The sequence below is a fragment of the Columba livia genome, chromosome 1 (genome assembly GCF_036013475.1).
Source record: "Columba livia isolate bColLiv1 breed racing homer chromosome 1, bColLiv1.pat.W.v2, whole genome shotgun sequence".
Taxonomy (NCBI): Eukaryota; Metazoa; Chordata; class Aves; order Columbiformes; family Columbidae; genus Columba; species Columba livia.
In genome coordinates this window covers 67,914,011-67,933,746 of record NC_088602.1, presented here as the reverse complement: position 1 = coordinate 67,933,746, position 19,736 = coordinate 67,914,011, and the positions used below count along the sequence as shown (strand labels likewise).

Here is a 19,736-nt window from a genome sequence, read left to right as displayed (position 1 = left end):
TAGATGGTGTATACACTGGTTAGGTATTCAAGACAGTTCTTCTGGCTGAATTTTAGATAAAAGAATGAAAAAACTTTTGCTAGTGTCATGGTTTTAAATTTATCATTAAAACCGTAGCCTTAGTGCCCTATTTTCAGCTTGTGGGAGTAAACGACAAATACGGATACTCAGCTAATTGATTCTAACATTTAACTGCCTACGGTTAAAAGAAACGGTAGCAACTGCTTCCTTTTTGCCATTTGGGGAAAAAAAGAAGAGCTCTTACTACCTGCTTTAGTTTAATCTGAAGTCAGGAAAGAGATGCTTTGCTATAAAGGCAGGGCGAATGGTGTGCTATGAAGATTTTATGAGTTTGAGCTTTGGCGTACTGTCTTACTCACAAGTGGTGAAGTCATAAGCAAATCATGGCAGAGATTCCATTCTTTCAGGAAATACAGAAAGCCGGTGTTCAGCAGTATCTGACAGAATCAGATCCCAGTGCCTTCAGGAACAGGATTTTGCCAGTCACATGCTCAATGTCAGCAACGTACACTCACACAAACACACGTGTAAATATATTATTAATTATTTATCTATATACATATATATCGGAATGTATGCATGAACACTAATATATGTTCATAGTGTGTTATTTTAACTGTCTGAATCAACTGAATGTAAATCTCTTAATTAATAGGAACAGAACTGTGCCTATTACATATTTGATTGGGGTAGCGTATAGATAATACATATTTGTACTTTTTATATATTATATATGCTATATAAAATACTATACACTATATGTATTTATATAGTATATATTGTACGATATATATAACATGCGTGTATATATATATATGAACCTATATATGTATACAGAGTGTGTTCTTTTAACTCTCTAAATTAACATAATTTAACTCTTGATGAGAAGAAACAGAGTGTTGCCTTTCGTGTAGTTGGTAGAAGCACCTTGCCTGTATTTGGTAATAGGAACATATATATGTGCATATACATACACACACGTGTATATACATACATAGAACTTCTTAAAATATATATGCATACATATGCACATTCACGCGTATATATCGATATACACATTTGGACTTGTGTATACACATATACGGACATACTTATATCTGAATTACTTCTAGTAATGTAATGTTTATGTATATGTAGGCGTGTACATATCCATGTATGTTTATAGAGCGTGTCAAATCTCTAAATTAGTTTGTATAAATATATATATGCATGTGCGTCTACACGACCGCATTCAGATCTCTTTTAAAGCACTTTAGAGCTAACAACACACTCCGGCTTCATCTATACCTTTGCAAGCCCGTTCTCTTCCGCGGGGACTGGGGAGCAGGAATTGGTGCTTGGGTGCCTGACCACCCCGGTACTGCGTCGCACCGCACGCCGCTGTCAAGCAGCTCCGCATCCAGTCCCAGCGGCTGGGATCCCGTGGCGTCCGACAGTGATCGCCCGGCCCGGCGGCGCGGGGGCGGCCGGCTGCGGCGGGGCGAGCCCGCGGCTTTGCCCGGCGGGGGCGGCCCCGGGGGCGGCCCGGGGGCAGCGGGGAGCCGCTGCCGGCCGGCGGCGCCGGGCCGGGACTCGCCCAGTCACCGGGGAGGAGGCGGAGCCGGCGGGGCCGCGGCGGCGGCAGGTGCCCGCGGCGGCGGGATGGTGGCGGCGGCGGCCAGAGTGGGGCCGTAGGGCAGCGGCGCACCGGGCCGGGAGCGGGTACGCCATGGGCAGCCGCGGCGGCCCCCGGCGCCCTGCCGCGCCTCTGCTGCCAGTGCTGCTGGCCGTGCTGCTGCCGGTGCTGGCCGTGCTGGCAGTCGGGACGGCGGAGGCGCGGGCCACCTCGGAAAGCCAGCCGTCCGGCGCCTCGACGATGGGCACCGGCACCCCGCCGAGCCCCAGCGGCACCGCCTTCGAGGAGACGCGGCTCCACGTCTTTACCCTGGACTACCCCCACGTGCAAATCCCCTTCGAAATCACCCTCTGGATCCTGCTGGCTTCCCTCGCCAAGATCGGTGAGCGGGGCCGTCGGGCGACCCTCCCTCCCTCTGCCTTCCCGGGCCGCCCGCTCCCCCGGGTAGCCGGGCCGGGGCCCTCCGCGGGCGGCGGCGGGGGAGCGGGTGTGGGGGCAGCCGGTGGCTGATGCTCTTTGGCGGGGCGGGGTGCCCGGGCGTGATCTGAGTGGCAGCAGATGGGGTTTTCTCGGTTAGGAAAAGTGCGGAGAAAAGAGATGACCTCCAGCCCGCTGCAGCAAGGCGTGAACCTCAGGCTATGAGGACTGTAAAACCCAGAGTTCACCCAGGGTGCGACTGGCTCTTCCTTGATCGCCCTGCTGTCATTTGAGCGCTATCTTCTTAAAATAACGCCACATATAATGACAGCTTCAGAACAGAAAAACAGATCGATGGAAAGCAGGTATTTATGAAGGGAGAGTAAGCTGCCTCCTTGTACTTTCCCACCATTCACTTGTGTCCCGAGAAAGATAAAAAAGACAGCACTGAATGAGTAAGAAAGGCCACCTCTTCCCTCATGTGGAAAATATTTGTATTGCATAGTTTCACTGTGTTTTGTGCAGCTTATATATAATGCTTTTAATTAGCTTTCTGTGTCCCAAACAGAAAAACAAGTACACTATAATAAACTGAAGAATGTCAGGTACAGGTGTACTAGAGAGCTATTTAATAATCAGTAAATCTCCATAAATTATGAACTTTTTATCTTCTTACCTAGAAGATAATCATAATGTAAGGAATAAAGCCGTGCAAACAACAACAGAAGTTTACTCATACTCCAGTTGTTTGATTCAGAGCTCTGATTTAGCAGCACAGATTTCCATTAAAAACTATGATCATACTCATTCTCATAAAATATTTTGATAAAACCTAAAACTTTGGCTTCTGCTTGTGACATTAAAATAGACTGTGTCACATTCTGCATAGTGATCAGGTAATTAGGATTCTGCAAAAACAAAAAATTGTACTCATCTCCTGCCATAGCTAATGTTATACTTGGGAGCCTGATCCTCTGCTCAAGCAACTTGCTATGGCTTCATTACTTTCTGCAGAAATATTGTATGTTGCATCCATTAAGGATGCGTGTATCTTGATGCAAGTATCTTAATGCATTAAAGATGAATGTTTGTCTTGAGTATGTATTTAAGTGTTTGCAGAATCAGGACAGAGTTCAAATATGATACACCCAAGTATGTAATAAACTATAATAGCCAGAAAATACGGAGTTTGGTAAAGAATTTATTTCAAACAGTTGAGTATTGTAAAATTGCTCTGGCTTCTGAGTTTAGATACATCAAGAACTCTTGAATAAGCTAAGACTGGTGAAAAAGTTTCTATTAAACGCTACAGGGAAGCTATTTGGAACATGTAAACACATACATCATAATATATCATTTCTGTAGGACTTCACATTTTGACTATCATGATATTTTGCTAGTGCAGAGGCATCTAACAACTAAAAAAAAAAAAAAGGGCCTTGACTACTTTAATTTTCCAAGCTGATTGCAGTACAATTAGCAAGCAAACAGTGTAGATGAGGAGAAATGCATATAATTTTTAAAACCCATCAGTTACACCAAACAAAAGCTGGTGTGGCTAATCTAGGGCATTACCTCTGCTGTTCTAAGCGTGCGTGCACTAAGCAATGAGGGCCGGATCCAGGAGAGGCCCTGGGTGTGGCAGTCCTCAGCTTTGCCACACCTATTGACAGGCGCCCTGACTCTGGGACTGGAATTAGGAACATCCAGTTCTTGCTCCTGGAGCTCCGTCTGTGCTTCCTTATCCAGTGAGTGCATCAGGTAAACCTTCCCAGGACAGACTCCCATCTCTTTTAAGTCACAATCCCACGGCATTAATTTTTCCCTCACTTGTGCCTTCTTTTATGTTGAAGGTAGCCCAGATTGGCAGAGTTCTCTAACCACTGAGATAAAGAAATGTCAGCTCTGCCACATCCTACTGTGTTACTAAGAGTGGGCCACGTATTTCATTTCAAAGGGATGAAAAGTGGTTTTCCAGCCCACCTCACTGCCTGTAGCCCCAAGATCATCCCTGTGAGAGCGGAGGCTCCCCAGTGCATTCCTTTCCCCAGGTTTTCCTGCTGAGCAGCACAGGCATCTCTCCGCTGTCACGCCAGGCACCTTGAGTCTCATGCACTGCCCAGGAAACTTTGGTGCTTAATCTGGCATCGCAAATTCCTTTCTGGGGCTCGGCACCGAATGCTTACGCTTGGCACTGCCAAGTAGCAAACCTTTATGAACTGAGCCCTAAGATCTTTTCAGCTGCAAGGAGCTCAGAAGACAGAGTTGCATTTAATAACGGTGCTCAGGATGTTTGAAGGATCCCAAAGACAACTGTATTGCAGCACCTGCTTAACACTTGACTGGAGCCTTTTTGCACAAATGTGTTTTTTCACAGAAGTGAAGTTTCACTGAAGTTGAAGGGTTTTAGCACCTGAAAGGTGTCCCAGATACTAGCTGTGATTGTGTCATCATAAGCTAGGTTTAGAGAGAGCAAAAATGGCAGCATGAAAAAGGAAAATCTGAAGTGGTCAAGTTGCCAGCTTGAACATTTTGACAAATTACATTTTAACAAAGACGTTAGAAACTTGGTGCTTTTTATTGCAGCAGAGAACAAGGGCACATTTAGAAATTTAAGAAGTTGCCTTGAACAGCATTGTTATTTTCTGGCTACCTCTACTTATGTAACATCTTGGCCGGTGATACTATATATAAGGTATGTTACTTACATGCTGATAGACTCCACCAGTATATTAGGTGGGACCCAGTGCACCCGAAGTATGCTGCAGTCTCTGATTAGTGAGACTAGTCTATTTATCTCCCAGTTCTGCCTAATTCCTGTGCTGCTAGACCTACAAAATGTTGTCTAGCCCATCCAGATTTCCATTACTTCTACATTTAATCACAAATGCACAATTAGAAGTGCTTCTGAGAACAGAGCTGAAAACCTTCCAACACTTCTCTCCTGAAAAAAATAGTTTAAGTTGTCCAGAGGGCCCTTGGAAAGCTCACGTGTAAGTACACATCTCAGTGGCATTTCCATCATCAAAGAGCACTGGATTTCACCCAAGAAATAGGAAACCAGGACTCTAAGGACTTTCAGCTTGAAAAATACTGAACTTGCACTTTAGGCAAGTGTCCTAATGCCCAGTAGCCTGAGGGTAAACATCATCTTTGCTGTTGAAGCTGGGTCACTGCATAGTCAGGAGCCCAAGAACAGGGACAGAGGAGGAGAAAGTACCTCTGGTCCCGGTTTTAGCATAAAAGTCCAAGCATTCATGTACTGCAGGGGATCTGCTCCCAGGGTGTACCTGCCCATGTGGCTGTTGGTCCATCAGAGCAGAGCAGATGTCCCTCATATTGCAGGGCACCTGCATCTGACGTGGTGTGCACTGGATCCTAAATCCTAGCTGTCTGCTCTTAAATGGGGAACCACAACCTGTTCTTGATCAGTTTTGAATGTCTTTCATGGAGGCAGGCTGTCTTTTAGGAATTTTGATGGTGTTGACATGGATAAAAAGCACATTTAACTTAGTGGCAGCTTTTCCGTTACCTTAAAGGGTGAGCAGGGATCCCAAAAGCTCTGAGAGGTATGGATTTTTTAAAGAGGGACTTGTAAAGACGAAAAGTCAAAGGTTTTTCTTTTGTATTCACAATAGACATTTCATTGCCATTGCATTACAACTGGTTGGAATGGTTTTGTTTTCATTAAAAGCTGAGTTACTGCATAGTCAGGAGCTCAAGAACAGGGTTAAAATTACCCTACCCTCCGATTTTTACTGAGAAAATGATTTCAGATACTTGTAAAAACTTTTCTTTTAGCAAAACCTTGCTCAGGGGAAAGTTAATCACTGTATTGGAAATTTTGGCATCCCACCACAGCAGAAACTAAGACAAACCATAACAGGTTTGTGTGGAAGTGGCTGAAAGGTGAAGAGTCAAGTCTCCAACCACAAATTTTTGTGTTTCCAGGGTCATTACCTGTTCTGCCAGTGTAGGATATTGGTGATTCTGGTTTCAAGAAATGACAGTGAATTTGACATTCCTAATGAGCCACATAGGTTATGTTTATAAATATTAAAAAGCAGTCTGTATCCACCCAGAAAGGAAAAAAAAAAATGCAGCTAGAGCTGCTTACTTTTAAAAATATCTTTAATAGTTATAGAACATATAGTAAGTGAAAAATACGTAGAGTAAAACAGCTTTCTCCTTGGTCCTTCTTAACCATTTGTTTTTCCTAACTATAAGTTCAGGCTTTCTTTTACCTGGAAAAAAATCTATAATGAAAGGCGAATTAACAAAATCAGTGTTACAAGATACAGAAGCCTGACACTGGGAAACTGGATGTGAACTATGCCAAGATTGCACTAGTTTAACTGTTTCAACTACAGGTGTGATTTTTACTGAAATAGTTTTACTGAAATAGATGCCCGTTATTACCACACCCAGTGTTTCCATGCAGCTCTCATTTAAAATAATTTAAATGCTTTTTAGTTCAGCAGGAATTGTGGGATCTTGTGGGTGTGGATAGTTTTCTATATAATTATGTGGGCCAAATATAGATAAGGAGGAGCCTGGAAAAGATTGGCATCGTCAAGACCTGGAATGTGACCTTGGTTCATAAGGTTGATTGTTCCATTGGATTGGCCAGAGTAAGTTCCCTCAAAACTTTTCCCATTCATTTCCAAAATCATCCTTAAACAGTCAACTTTTAAAAGTAACAGGAATCTTTAAATCAGAACTGCATGGCTTGGAGAGTTTTAGTAGGCTATGGAACATTCAGCCATTAAGTTCTCATTCAGAACCTTTTTCTATGCATTTGTTTCAGTACTGTGCACGGATTTTTATGAGAGATTCCTGACACTACCACAATTCATATAATACAGAGCACAAGCATAATAATACAGGTTACAGCTATTGTCACCTTATGGAAAACATGTTAATTCTTGTGAAATTAAATTGGAGGCTCTGCTAAAATTAACAGAATAATTTTGTCTGTAAATGCTTCCTCGTGTTCACTGGGGAAGTGACCGTGGGTGACTGGACGTGGGTCACATGTTTGAGTTCCCCTCCATAGCTTTGAGACTCTAAAAGATACCTAAAAATAAAATGAATGTATTCATTAAGCGCTTTTGTGAAGCTGTGCATGGAGGAAGGGGTGATTAGTATGATTTTTTTTCTCTATCTAGATGTTATTTGCCTTAGTAAAGTGTTTGGATTGTGTTTCCAGAGGATTCCATATCACAAAAACCCTCGTGCTTTCACAAGCAGAAACCTTGCACATGGTTGCTCCAGCCAGCCTAGCTATTAGCTGGAACATCTCACTATTAAATTGACTCTCCACCAAATTATCTTAATTAACTGCCCTAGCTGACAAATTTGCCTTGACCTGTTGTGGTGGTTCAGCTCAGTCTTTGCAATGAAAATGAAATTGCCCTGTGATTGTTGTTTGTTTACTATAGAAACTAATATAACAGAATCTAGAATAATCCTTTGGATTCAGTACAAATAACCATTTTACTTTCTTGTGTTTGAATTTCCTTTGAAGGCTTTCATCTCTATCACAAGTTGCCCTCAATAGTACCTGAAAGCTGTCTCCTCATTCTGGTTGGATTGCTTCTTGGTGGGATTATTTTTGGAGCAGAGGAGAAGTCCCCACCTGTGATGAACAGTGATGTTTTTTTCTTGTATCTTTTACCACCTATTGTACTCGACGCTGGATATTTTATGCCAACTCGTCTTTTCTTTGAGAACTTTGGTACCATATTCTGGTATGCTGTGGTGGGTACACTCTGGAACGCCATTGGCATTGGAATTTCACTTTATGGAATTTGCCAGATCAGTGCATTTGGTTTGACTGATATCACATTGCTGCAGAATTTGCTCTTTGGCAGCCTCATTTCAGCTGTGGATCCTGTGGCGGTGTTAGCTGTTTTTGAAAACATTCATGTCAATGAGCAGCTTTACATCCTGGTGTTTGGAGAGTCTTTGCTGAATGATGCTATAACTGTGGTAAGTTACTTGATGAATGATGAGTTGATAAAAATGACAAATGATTGTTTGCATACCAATCCATTATATCTCTGTATCTGGTTATTACAGTTTGCTAATAGATGGAAGTCAAGTAGTGCTAATGTGTTTATGTAATACTCTGAACTTTAGATTTAGAAACTACCTCAGTAGTATCTTGCTACACCAGAGTAATGTGTAATGGTAGCATGTTTGCTCTAGGGATTGTACTACCTGATCTCTTCAGTTTCTGTATCTTTGAGTTCTGTTACTTCTGTAATCTGAAACTGGAGGTTTTCCTCACCTGCAGAAATGTTGTTGGACAGGAGAGGGCAAAGGGCCAGTGTAGGGTGTCCCAGTGTGTTCACAGGGAGAATGGGCAAATCACTGAGATAGCACAGGACCTGGTTGATGTGAGTCTTGTGCATTTGCCCATCCAGTTGGAGCTGCCCTGAGACCACCAATACATTTCTCCCAGGCTGCAGATGAGATAGGACCGGTATTTGGAGGCAATAATTTCTAATGATTAACTAGCTGAACTGGGTTTCTGGTGCTGACCTGAGGACAGCAATCTGTAAATTCCATTAACACCGCCAGTGCCCCTTGTTTGCACCTGATGACACCATGTCTGGGACATTACTCCCATTTATCCATGCCTTACTTGAAATCCTGCCCATGCCAACTATGTCCTGGCATGCTTTCTGTTTTGTGAGACGTGGAGGTCCAGTTTTTCATATGCCAGCAGGATCAGATAGATTAATGAATTGGGTCTGCACCTTCCCTGTCACTGGCTTCTTATTCCTGTCCCATTCTATGCACAATTGTCCTTTGGTTTTCCCCTTTTCTAGGACTTTGTCTCACCTGCTTAGCATATGTACATCTTATCATTTAATCTGAGTCTTGGTCCTGATCCTTTCTTGTGTGTTCGTGGGAGTACTGTTTTGTTTTGTTTTTTTACTTATGCTCCATGCTTTACCTGATTCTGTTGCTACCTGGTCAGCTGAATCACATCCTCTTTTATGGGCTTGCCTTAGAGCCTAGCTTTTCTTATTATCTTACAGCTGAAACTGCCTGCCGTTACTAAACTAGTACTTAAGCCAGTCCTGAAAATAAGTGGGTGTAAATACTGAGTTTCTAAAGGCTTAGCAGTTCAGCCATGGCTGTGTCTATCTCTGTTCACTTTTAGTAGCCACTCATGCAGTGGAATTCTTTCTACACAAGTTTTTTTGTTTGTTTGTTTGTTTGTTTTAATTTGTTTATTTGTTTGTTTGTTTTCTGGGTAAAAAGGTAGGTTTTATATTAATGTAAGCTTTTTTTTTTGGTGGATTTTTCCAACCAAAATCACTTTTTCCAGTCAGAAAATCAATCACCTTTCCACTGGAGCAGCAGTTAACCCAGCAAGATTTGCTACAAAAAACACTGCATCTTGATGATAGAAGTATTCATGCATGCCATTGCCCAATGGCAAATTACTCCAAAATGCCATTTTTATAGCACTGGCATGGCAATTTAATAACTGTGATGCATGGCTTTCCTGTAGACATCATTGTTGCCTCCTTTGGAGGTAATGCTTTCTCACAGTATGCCTGGCCAGATGCTCTAGTACAGGAAAGATACTCTGAGAAGTCACAGAATCATAGAGTCTGTAGGGCCAGCCCAGCATACGCGCTGGTCATACATATATTCATGAAGGAGTGAAAGGAATTTAGAGTACCTTCAGTCTTACTTCCCAGCTATCACTTAAAGATAGCACTTGGCAAGAGAACAAGCAGTTTTCACATGCTAAGCATTGGTCTGCCAATGGTTCCTTTTTATGATTTTGCACACCTGCAATCATATGATTATACTTAAAACATGACCCAGGCTGTCACACAGATCCTCACCTCCCCTGCCCATGGCAGTGCTGCTGGACCAGTCCTCGCTGTGGTGCTGCCCAGGTTCTGCACCTATTTGCTCAAAGATGATGTTTTGTAAACAGGATTTATTCCTCTACCTTTGTTGGGTTACTGGGAGAGCTGATAAAACCAGCCAGCAGGAAGAGCTCAGCACCTTCCAGCTTTTGTTTGCTGGAGACCTTGAGTCCCACCTACCCTAGCTGATGCCCCCCGTGGGATGCAGGGACAAAGCTGTGAGGGGAGTTAAATGCAGACTGGCCATCCGTGGAAGCTGCTTAATTCCTATGGCCACTGCAGTATCAAAAACCCCAGGGGCTACACATGGGCAGTGCAGAACAGTGTGGCTTTAGTAAACATGCTTTGTAAGTACTTTAAGCCCTTTTTCCTGCTTTCCGCTTGCACTGCCTGGCTGCTTCTAACAAAAGCTTTTATTAGGATAGCAGTGTCATCTATGCTTTCCTTTTTCAGAAAATGTGCTACTACACCTTCATTTTAGATGCAAAGTGAGATGTGCCTTCTCAGGAATCTCAGCTCTGTTGCATTTCTCAGATGGTCCTTCATGCTTGGTAGTTTTTGTGATATGCCCATGCATTTGGGTGATTGTTTACCCCACTGATGGAATTTTGGAGCTTGAATTTGGCTGAGGACAATGTTTGCCAGTTGGCATCTTGTTTAGAGCTGGTCTTTTACTGAAAGATCAGGTCAGTGATGACTAGCACAAGTTATATTAAATGGCAAGGTCACAGTTGAAGTTGAGTGTTAGCAGTTGAAATTCCAATTCTGGGCTTAAAATCACAAAGAAGGAGCCAGTGTCATTACAATAATATTATTCCCATGTTAGAAAACATTACAGCAGTGCTTTGTATTCTGCCTCTACTGAAAACATTATTTTAGAGTGTTTTAAAGTAATTTCAGAATTAAACACTAATAACTGAGAACTGATGAAAATAGGCAATTAGTGTCTAGGAAGAACAGAGAGACTCTGGGACAAGATTAAAACTTGATTGGTGACTAATATTCCTTGGTGTTATCTTCAGTGAGTTCAGCTGAAGGATGTTGAGTAAATGCAAATCTTGAACTTGAAAAAACCCCTGTTCTCATACCAAATGCCTTACAAAATGTGACCAGAGTTGATGTTGTTTAACTCACCTGAAAGCTTAGAGAGAGCTGTAAAACTGAAATGCTGTAGAGTAAAAGGGTAGTGAACCTGATTTTTATCTCATTTGCAGCAGTGTAAATAAAGAACAATAGGAATGAGATTAAAATTGTGTTCATGACATTCTGTAGTCCTAGCTGCTGCTTCTACCATGGCAGTCTGGTTTTGATCTGAGGTACAAAGGAGAACATTGCTTTTCTTCTTTCAAATAACTTATGGTCAGACTTGAGATTTATGGGGATGTCTGTATGTGGAAACAACAGGCTCTATTCTGTCTGCAGGGTGGTGCATGAGGTGACGTTAGGGAAAAGCTATCGCTTGAGAAGATCAAAATGTTATGCTTCTTTACAAGCAGTTCTCAGTGGCCTTACTTTGGAGACTCGCCTTATATAAATCTATATAGTTACTTTTTAAAAAATGTAAGAAAGGCTATTTAAAACTCCAATTAAAGAAAATAATCATCTTCCCTAATACATACAAAGGGGGTATTGCCACGTCAAATTCTGTAGATCTCTTGAAGACTAGCACAACTCTGGAGTAGTCACAAGTTTCAGCCAATGACTCAGGGGAACTCCTCTCCTTGCAAACACAAATCAACAGTATTTTTTATTCACTCTGTGATTCATGGAGTTCTGTGAGTCTGTGGACTGAGAGGTCCTTGTAAAATGAATCATCAAAGGTACACGTATTGTCAATAGGCTTAATTCTGGTATATTTCATGCAAATCCATCAGGTCCATAAATCAAAACAGGTTGGAAACCAGTGGAGCCTATGACGTCATTTTCTTGTCCTGCACAGGACATAGTAACAAGGAACAGTGCCAAAAATCTGGGAGCCTGCATCAGAGTAGCAAGATTAAGTGGTTAGTCCAGGTGAAAAAGGACACTTTTCCCAAGTGAACTCATCTGAGGGCATCATTTGTATCAAATCAATAGTTCATGCTCCCGCTCTTCTTCTGTTTGTTGCTTTGTAATGAAAGCTTTTGGTGACCATGATAGGTTTGATTTAACCTTCTTGTTTCATGCTTGCCCTGGAATATGTTTTTTTCTTTTCTTTCTCAGTTCTTTCCTCTCACTTAGCCCGAAGGACCCTCAATAGGCCATGTTTTTGCATTATTCTATAGTGGGAACTTTTGTGTCTGTAAGACCTATCAAATATTGACCAAGAAGAGCTGTACAAATTACTTTCTGTCATGTGTGAGAGAACAAGACTGCTAACATGGCAAATCCCTCCCAGTCACGATTCAAACACCTACATTGTTGGCACAATGCAAGTACTGATGAAACATTGTTCTCTCAAATAGCATTTGTGATTCAGAAATTTGTTTGGTTTCATAATACATCCTGAAAGAAAGCAGAGGTTTAACTCCTTCAAGCTGTCCAAGATGCCCAGTCAGATGTTTATTATGACCAACGTGGCTTGACCTGTGAACCCACTGTGACAGGAGTAGGTGCCTAAGACCAAGCTTAGGTCTGTACAAGGGGACTACATAGCCATCACGGTACTGCATGGCTGGGAGCACCAGGCAATGCTTAAATCTCCCAAGTAAGTTTGCGAATGGGGAGACTCTTTAAGGTTTCTGTAGGAGTAGCTGATTCCATTGTTGTCTGTTTTGTAGTAACTAAAATACTGGATATTAGAAAAATGTGGGCTTTACATTGTTCTGTTTCCTGTGTAAAACAAAAAAGGCTCTCTGACTAAGAAAATACAATAATCCCATTGGCCCAATTTATTTTGGAGGGTGGTTATAAACACTTTGGAAATTAAACTGGGCAAACACATGCTAATGGATTTTTTAATGGGAATTAAATCAAAATCTCTAGAATTAATCTGAAGTTTGAAAAGTCTTCAAGTAATTGGATTCCTAATGGTTAATAAGTCAGAGAAAGAGTACTTCATGAATGGCATGTTTCTTGGACTCCTTGGGGTGGTCACTGTCTCTCCACTTTCTGCCCCACCCTATGCCAGATGGATCTATGGTCTAATTCAGTACTGCAGCTCTTGGTGTTTTCTGTAGGTCAAACACATTTGAAAACAATGTGATTTTTCATTGATTATGAAACTGGTTTTTTTCCTTCTTTTTTTAAAAAAATAATTTGATTCTTAGGAAAATATGAAATGGCCATTTATGGAGAAATTAGAAGCTCTCCAATTAATTGAATTTTAAAATATATATATATTAGATAGATCTATGGTCCTCTCCTGCAGAATGGCATGGGTTAAGAAACCTGTCCCATATGCCAAAATGGGAATAATTATATTTGCCCTTCTCTGTATATCTTCCTGATATTTATAAATGACAAGTAATATACCAGAGGTAAACAACAGTGTATCTCAAAAGTGAGTTCAAGGTAGATAAAGAAATTCAAAGTTCAGCATTAAAGCAGAGGAGCATAATGACATAAAGGGAAATAAGAACAGTTCAGAAACATAATGTGCTTTCTTTTTCTCATAGGTCCTGTACAATTTGTTCAAGTCTTTCTGCCAGATGCGCACAATTAAGGTTATTGACATATTCGCTGGGATTGCTAACTTCTTTATAGTGGGGATCGGTGGAGTATTGATTGGAATCCTTTTGGGATTTGTAGCAGCCTTTACCACCCGTTTCACCCATAAAATCCGAGTGATTGAGCCACTCTTTGTCTTCCTGTACAGTTACTTGTCATACATAACAGCTGAAATGTTTCATCTCTCGGGCATCATGGCGTAAGTACTCCAAACTTCAATAATAATAGCACCCAAGTAAGAATGCCAAAGGAAATTGCAGCAAGGATCAAATTTTGCAAAGTTTGCCATATGGCATCATTCCACTGTGTATGGCAGTGATACTGGCTTGAGGATTTCCGGCCTCTCCCCTCCTGCTTCCATCCCATCCTCTCAGCTTCCACCACACCAGCTGTGTCACTAAAACTGGTCATGGCATCACAACCATAAACCATGTCTTTGAAATGTTCCAAGTTAAAAATAATCCCTTGTATTTTTGTTGGGGTTATTTTTAACCCAGATCAGTTGGGTGACCTGTGTCCTTGTGTGACCCTACAACTAGTCATAAGGGCATGGCTGAGGGGTGGCCCACAGTGATGAGGGGACAGCGGTGGCTGGGAGGGAGTGGGAGTGGTAGCTGGGAACTTCATGAACTGGCTTAACTTCCAATGCCAATATATTGTGAAACTGCATCTTAACTCTTAGTCATATGAGCAACCAATTAAGTGCCATTCAGTGAAGACGATGTATATATCGTTAACACAAACTCCTGCTGGATTACAAGCACAGTAAGGATTGGGTGGATATAAAATTTGCAGAATCTAGTCCTGTGCTACTATAACCATTTAGTATCTTGCTATGTATGCCTGTGTGTTACAATGCTCTCTGTATACATCATTACATCTAAAATAATATTATTTTTCTCACTTCCAACAGATAAAAATATTTTAATTCCTGTGTTTTTACTCCTGGGCTTCAGTAGAGAGAGAGCAGTCTCTCGCTTGATCCTGTTTATACTGTAACAACCTCAACTTTAGAAGGAACCTTTATGACATTCGATATACTTAAACAGTTTGTTCTAATTCTAAGTAATATTTTTAAAAGCCAATCTTCTTTAATGACTTTGTATTGTTCTAGTGGTAAATATGAGTCATTCGGGCATTAGGAGTATAGCTTTTTGTGGAAGCTTAGATGTTACTTCTGAGTATCACTAATACTTGATAAAACCTCCTCTGATGATTATCTTTCAGGAAAATGAAGATAGGTTTGATATCATAGCCATGCCAGTGCAAGGTTTTCTGGGGCTGGGAAGCAATTTACATCAAAACTGATAGCTGATGGTTTCATTTTAGTATAAAAATACAAATATGCCATGAAATGGGAGGGGTTAGTTCTTTAATGTAAGTAAAGAGCTAAAGATTGCATGGATTTCTTTCTTTGATATGAACCTAAGTAAAGTAACATATGCATCCACTTTGACCGAGTTCATGAATGTGCCATCTCTTTCCCTAGCTTCTATTCATAGCATTTGCGTGGTTTCTGGTTTCCTCCACTTCTTAAGTCAAATGTCCTTGACATCCTATGATCAAATACTTAAAGGGCTTCTAAATCAAAAATGTGTGGCTAAACTGTACATGGAAAAAATTATAGCAGTATGCATGAAAATACTGATTTGGAGAGTACTAGAATGGAAAGGGCACGGCAGGTCTGCTGGTGGGTCAGTGGACCCACCACATACCAGTGCCTTCCACCAGCACACCAGTGCTTCCCATGGCACTAACAATTTGTTGCTTTTCATTTATAACTGGCCCCTGAGTGGGTCCAAAATGGCAGGGGAAACATGAAGTATTTTTTTTCCCTCCAACAGCACAACAGAAAATAAGTTATCTTTAAAATACCCTCTGTATATGTTGACTCTAAATGTATTTTGTAACAGCTAAAGTAGATGGATGCATCTGTAACGTCAATGGGGAGCAGGAGGGGCTCTCTGCAGCCCTCTCATAAGGTGTAAAGCATGCCTCCTCCCAGCAGCACTGCCGAGGATCTTATAGCTCCCGTAATCTCCATATCCCCTTTGAGTAAACCTGTGCTTTTCACATTTTGTTAGGCTTTGAACTGCAGAGAGTATTTTGCTCAGTGTCACAGTGCAACATGCTCTGATATTGAGTTCCCTGATATTTTCTGCAACAAATGACTCATGGCAGGATTACCTGGATCTGACTTCAAAGTCAGCCCTCCTTTGAGCATGGAGTTGGACCAAACGACCTTGGAGTGTCCCTTATAACCTGGGTCATTTGTTCATTATATGCTTCTATGGCCATTTATAGTCCAGGCTATGGAGGAAAATTGCCTGATATCCTCTTTTTTACCCATATCCACTTGAATCTGTTAAACTATTCATTCCCAGTTCCTTCATAAGCAGATTCTTAAAGACACTCAGCGAGACTTGAGGTTACATGCTGTACCATACTTTAGGTGGGGGAAATGAGCAGGAACGTACAGTGTTATCAATTAAATAAGATACATACACAAAGTGCAAGTAGGAATTCACTGGCAGAGGAATAGAAGGCAATGAAAGGTGCTTGTCCCTCTTCTGATAAGTCTGTGTACTCATTCTGGGGACAAATGATTCTTAAAATACCTGTGTATAACCCCTGCAGCAGGTTACCTGGCTGAAATAGCAATGGGACTGAACCATGTCCCTGTGAGCTGCAGCAAGAAAGTCCTGTTCAGAAGGAAGAAGATTCTACTGTAATTAGTGCCAGGCTTGAATCGGAAGCATGGGTGTAAAACGTACAGATGTGAATCTGAACTTTATTTGCTTCCTTCCATTTCTAGCTATAAAGCTGCATTTTCTGCTTACTAATTTCTCATAAAGGCTGTGAAGCAGCAGAACTATTAGTATGTGTTTCTCTTTTTTTGCAACAGTGAGTTAGCAGGCTGAAAGGAACAAACATTGAAGCTACTGTAAATTTAGTAGGTCAAGGAAACTTGAGGATTGAACCCACTGGCCTAGTTTATTGCAGTCATGACAGAAACCGTGCTGTTTGTACAGGAGGACTTTTATTCTTCAAAAGCACAGAAGTTTGCAGGCTAATTGTAATTAACTGTTTTTTCCCTCCCCTTCTTGAACAAGACAGCTACCTTAGGTCACAGAAGTGGAAGCCAGAATTAATGCATGTGGATAAGAAATGTAAAATAAAACATACCTAAGCTTTTGCTTGGATTATGGTGACAGTAAAAGTTTAGTTTGGAAAGAACATATAATGATATACATAAAATCTTGCATATTTAAAGAAACTGATTTTATGTTAGAAGCTATCACTCTACTGCCTTATCATTTTCAAATTAAGGACACTTCAACAGTTTTGGTTTTTTTCTAATGTAAAGAAGTACTCTGAAGAAATACCAGATCTAGTGAGCAGTGATTAGCTGTGGAATATTACTTAGCTGAAGAGTGAAAAATAGTGTACAGCACTATTTGTTATACTGGTGAATCAACTCATCAGTTAGTTGACACTAATTGAATGAATACAAAATGTGACTGAAAATAAAACTAAGAGTGTCGTCCCTTTAAATTCTAGTGGTTAAGCATGGTAGGTGTTTTAAATTACAGCTTGCAAAGATCCTGATTAATCTGGTGACAGATTCTTATCAGACATCTATTTACAGCGTCTCCATTACCTCAGGATCCAAAAACAAACCGTGTCCTGTCCAGAGCATGCTTCCCCACCGCCCAAGCTGCAAGGCTTTCCTAAATGACTATAATAATGAAAACTATTTATTTTAAGAGGGTAGTAAATAATACTGAGTGTATTGTTGTGTCTTTGGTGCAGACTTGCCAGCCCTGATGCTTTGAGCAGAAAGCTGCATCTTTGAGACTCTGAAGGGATTGTGGCTCTGGAAATGGCTGTTTTGCAGCCTAACAACTGCGTTCTTCCTATATTGCATTTGCTGCCCCTGCACTTGCCAGCTCTACTGGTTTTGCTATTGGCTGGAAGTAGCTGTGGTGCATTGGACTGGTTGCACTTGTGCAGATAACCAGGACATGCACAGGAAAGCTGTCACAACCCATGACATAACCAGAAAGCAGCCTCTGGCTTGTGAAGAGCTGGTTTGCCACTGACTATGAGAGTTCTGTAGCAATGAAGGTGTTAAGCAGACTTGAGACACTTCATCATGTATACTTTTGAGGTTGATCACCAGAACTATGTGCAAACCGAAGAACCTGGGAATATTTGACAGTTTCTGGGCTTGGGCACATGTCCCAGCCAGGTCATCCCTCCTTGTCAGGACAAACTCCATGCATGGCCCAAGTCCTCTCCCACTTTCTTCCTGAAATATGTAGGCACATATGTTTGTGTGAGCTATGACAAGCATCCAGTCTGAACAACAGTGAGATCAGAACAAGAAGGAGAGCTGTGAAGAGTATTGGCAATCTGTCAGTGTTGGCAAAAATGCAGGACCTCTCTTGTCCCAACCACGTGCTCAAAGTGGAAATGTTACTTAAACCTCTGAGTGTTGCAGGGAGGAAGTTTGTGAAATCTGTATAATTTCTTCCACAGTAGATCCCATGTAACCATGATGCGCTCTGCTTCCCAGACAGTGTGCTTCTCTTGGGCCACAGAGTATCTTTCTGTTCAAGACTGTGGTGAAATCAGCTGACAATGACGAGAGAGATGACAATTATGTCACTACTAAATGCAGATGGGGTTCTGGGATAATTTTAGTAAAGCTTTCCTTCTTCATAGTCTTGGAGTCTGCTTAAAGTTAGAGCTAGTTTTTGCATGATAATGGTAATTTTATTTTGAGCTGAGTAGTTCTGCTTCTCTGTCACCAAGTGCAGGTGAACAAAAATGCAGGGTGAAGGCTAGGGTAGGTGCACTGCTTTGCTAGCAAAGCCTCTCCACTTATATTTGTAAGCCACTACCTGCCCCATTGGTTGCATCTGTCCCCACATCAGACCCTCTTCCTTGGGTTTTATTCAGCCTAATGTGCTTGCAGGAGCTGTGCTGCTTGACAGAGGTCAGCAAAGTACAGTGTGTCCTCTCCCAGTGTCCACATGTCCTCCCAGATTTGTCCCTCAGAAGTAATGCTGCCAGTCACGTTGGGGTTGTGGATGTGTTGGTGAGGTCAGAGATCTACCATATTTCAGATCTTGGCTGTGGTCATCCAAAGTAGGCTGTGCTAGCTCCACGTAAGATAAGGTAACGTCATTTCAAAACTAACTTTAGTTAATAAGAGAAACATGTTCAGAGTTTGCCAGTGACTACAGCCTCAGCTGCTGCTATGGACACCCTCTTGCAAAAAGCTAAGAAAGTTTACTATGCAAAGGTCCTTTTGAAGTAACTGCTGCTCCTGTGATTCCTCTTTCTGCTTTGCAAAAAAAATTTTGAATCTTTTCTAAGAAAGAACCTAGACATGCGTGTTCATAATGTCAGTGAGCTTTTTTGAGCTCTCCCTAGGTCTGCTTTTCCATTCACACTCACAACCAGGAATGTTTGAGTTGTTCAGAGGTGGGGCTCTTGGCTTAAAGGCAGAAGGCTTTCTGCAGTGGCATCTCCATAAGACATTGCACCATAGGCAACTGTACCGAGCAAGTGATGTACAGCCAGTTATGTCATTCTTTGCTCTTCTTCCTGCTGATTAAGAAACTCTGTTTACTAACACAGGCTCAGAGCATGAACACACAGGTGTACTTATGATAAGCCTTGTCTCTCATGGATCAGCCTAGATGCCCATTTCATTCATTAGTAGGGGTTTTAAATATGCAACTGCACCATCATTTCTGGTGGTGTTTTTTCTTCTATTTGACCCTATGCACAGGCAAAGCAAGCAGTGGCCTAAAGTGTCACAGGCTGACAAATTGTCTGTAGCCTTGCTGCTTTTTTGCCTGGAAAGAGGAGCTGGCTACTGTCACTGCCATTGAGGAGTGGAATGGTTTGGTGGGACAACTGCTGGTGAGAAGGGAGGGAAACCCTGTCCCAGAACATGCTGCTGCATCCTGTCTGATGTCCCTGAGCAGCAACAGAAGAGGCAATCCCTGTTTTCCAGGGCTGCCTCTGGCTCTCCTCAGCTCTCCCTCTTTCAAAACACAAAGTTTGAGTGACCCCTGCACAGATGATGTGGATTTAGTATGTGGCAAAATTCTCCATATACC

At 41.8% G+C, this 19,736-nt stretch overlaps 1 protein-coding gene across 1 annotated transcript in view; it reads left to right on the top strand.

Moving 5' to 3' along the window:
- Positions 1–1,604: 1,604 nt before the first annotated feature.
- The window catches only part of SLC9A2 (solute carrier family 9 member A2), a 32,347-nt gene continuing 14,215 nt past the window's right edge, over positions 1,605–19,736 (top strand). Inside the window, exons 1-3 of the mRNA XM_065060693.1 lie at positions 1,605–2,018; positions 7,581–8,044; positions 13,548–13,798. Coding sequence (XP_064916765.1) covers positions 1,730–2,018; positions 7,581–8,044; positions 13,548–13,798 — 1,004 coding nt within the window. The 5' untranslated portion in view covers positions 1,605–1,729. The remainder of the gene's footprint in view (positions 2,019–7,580; positions 8,045–13,547; positions 13,799–19,736) is intronic.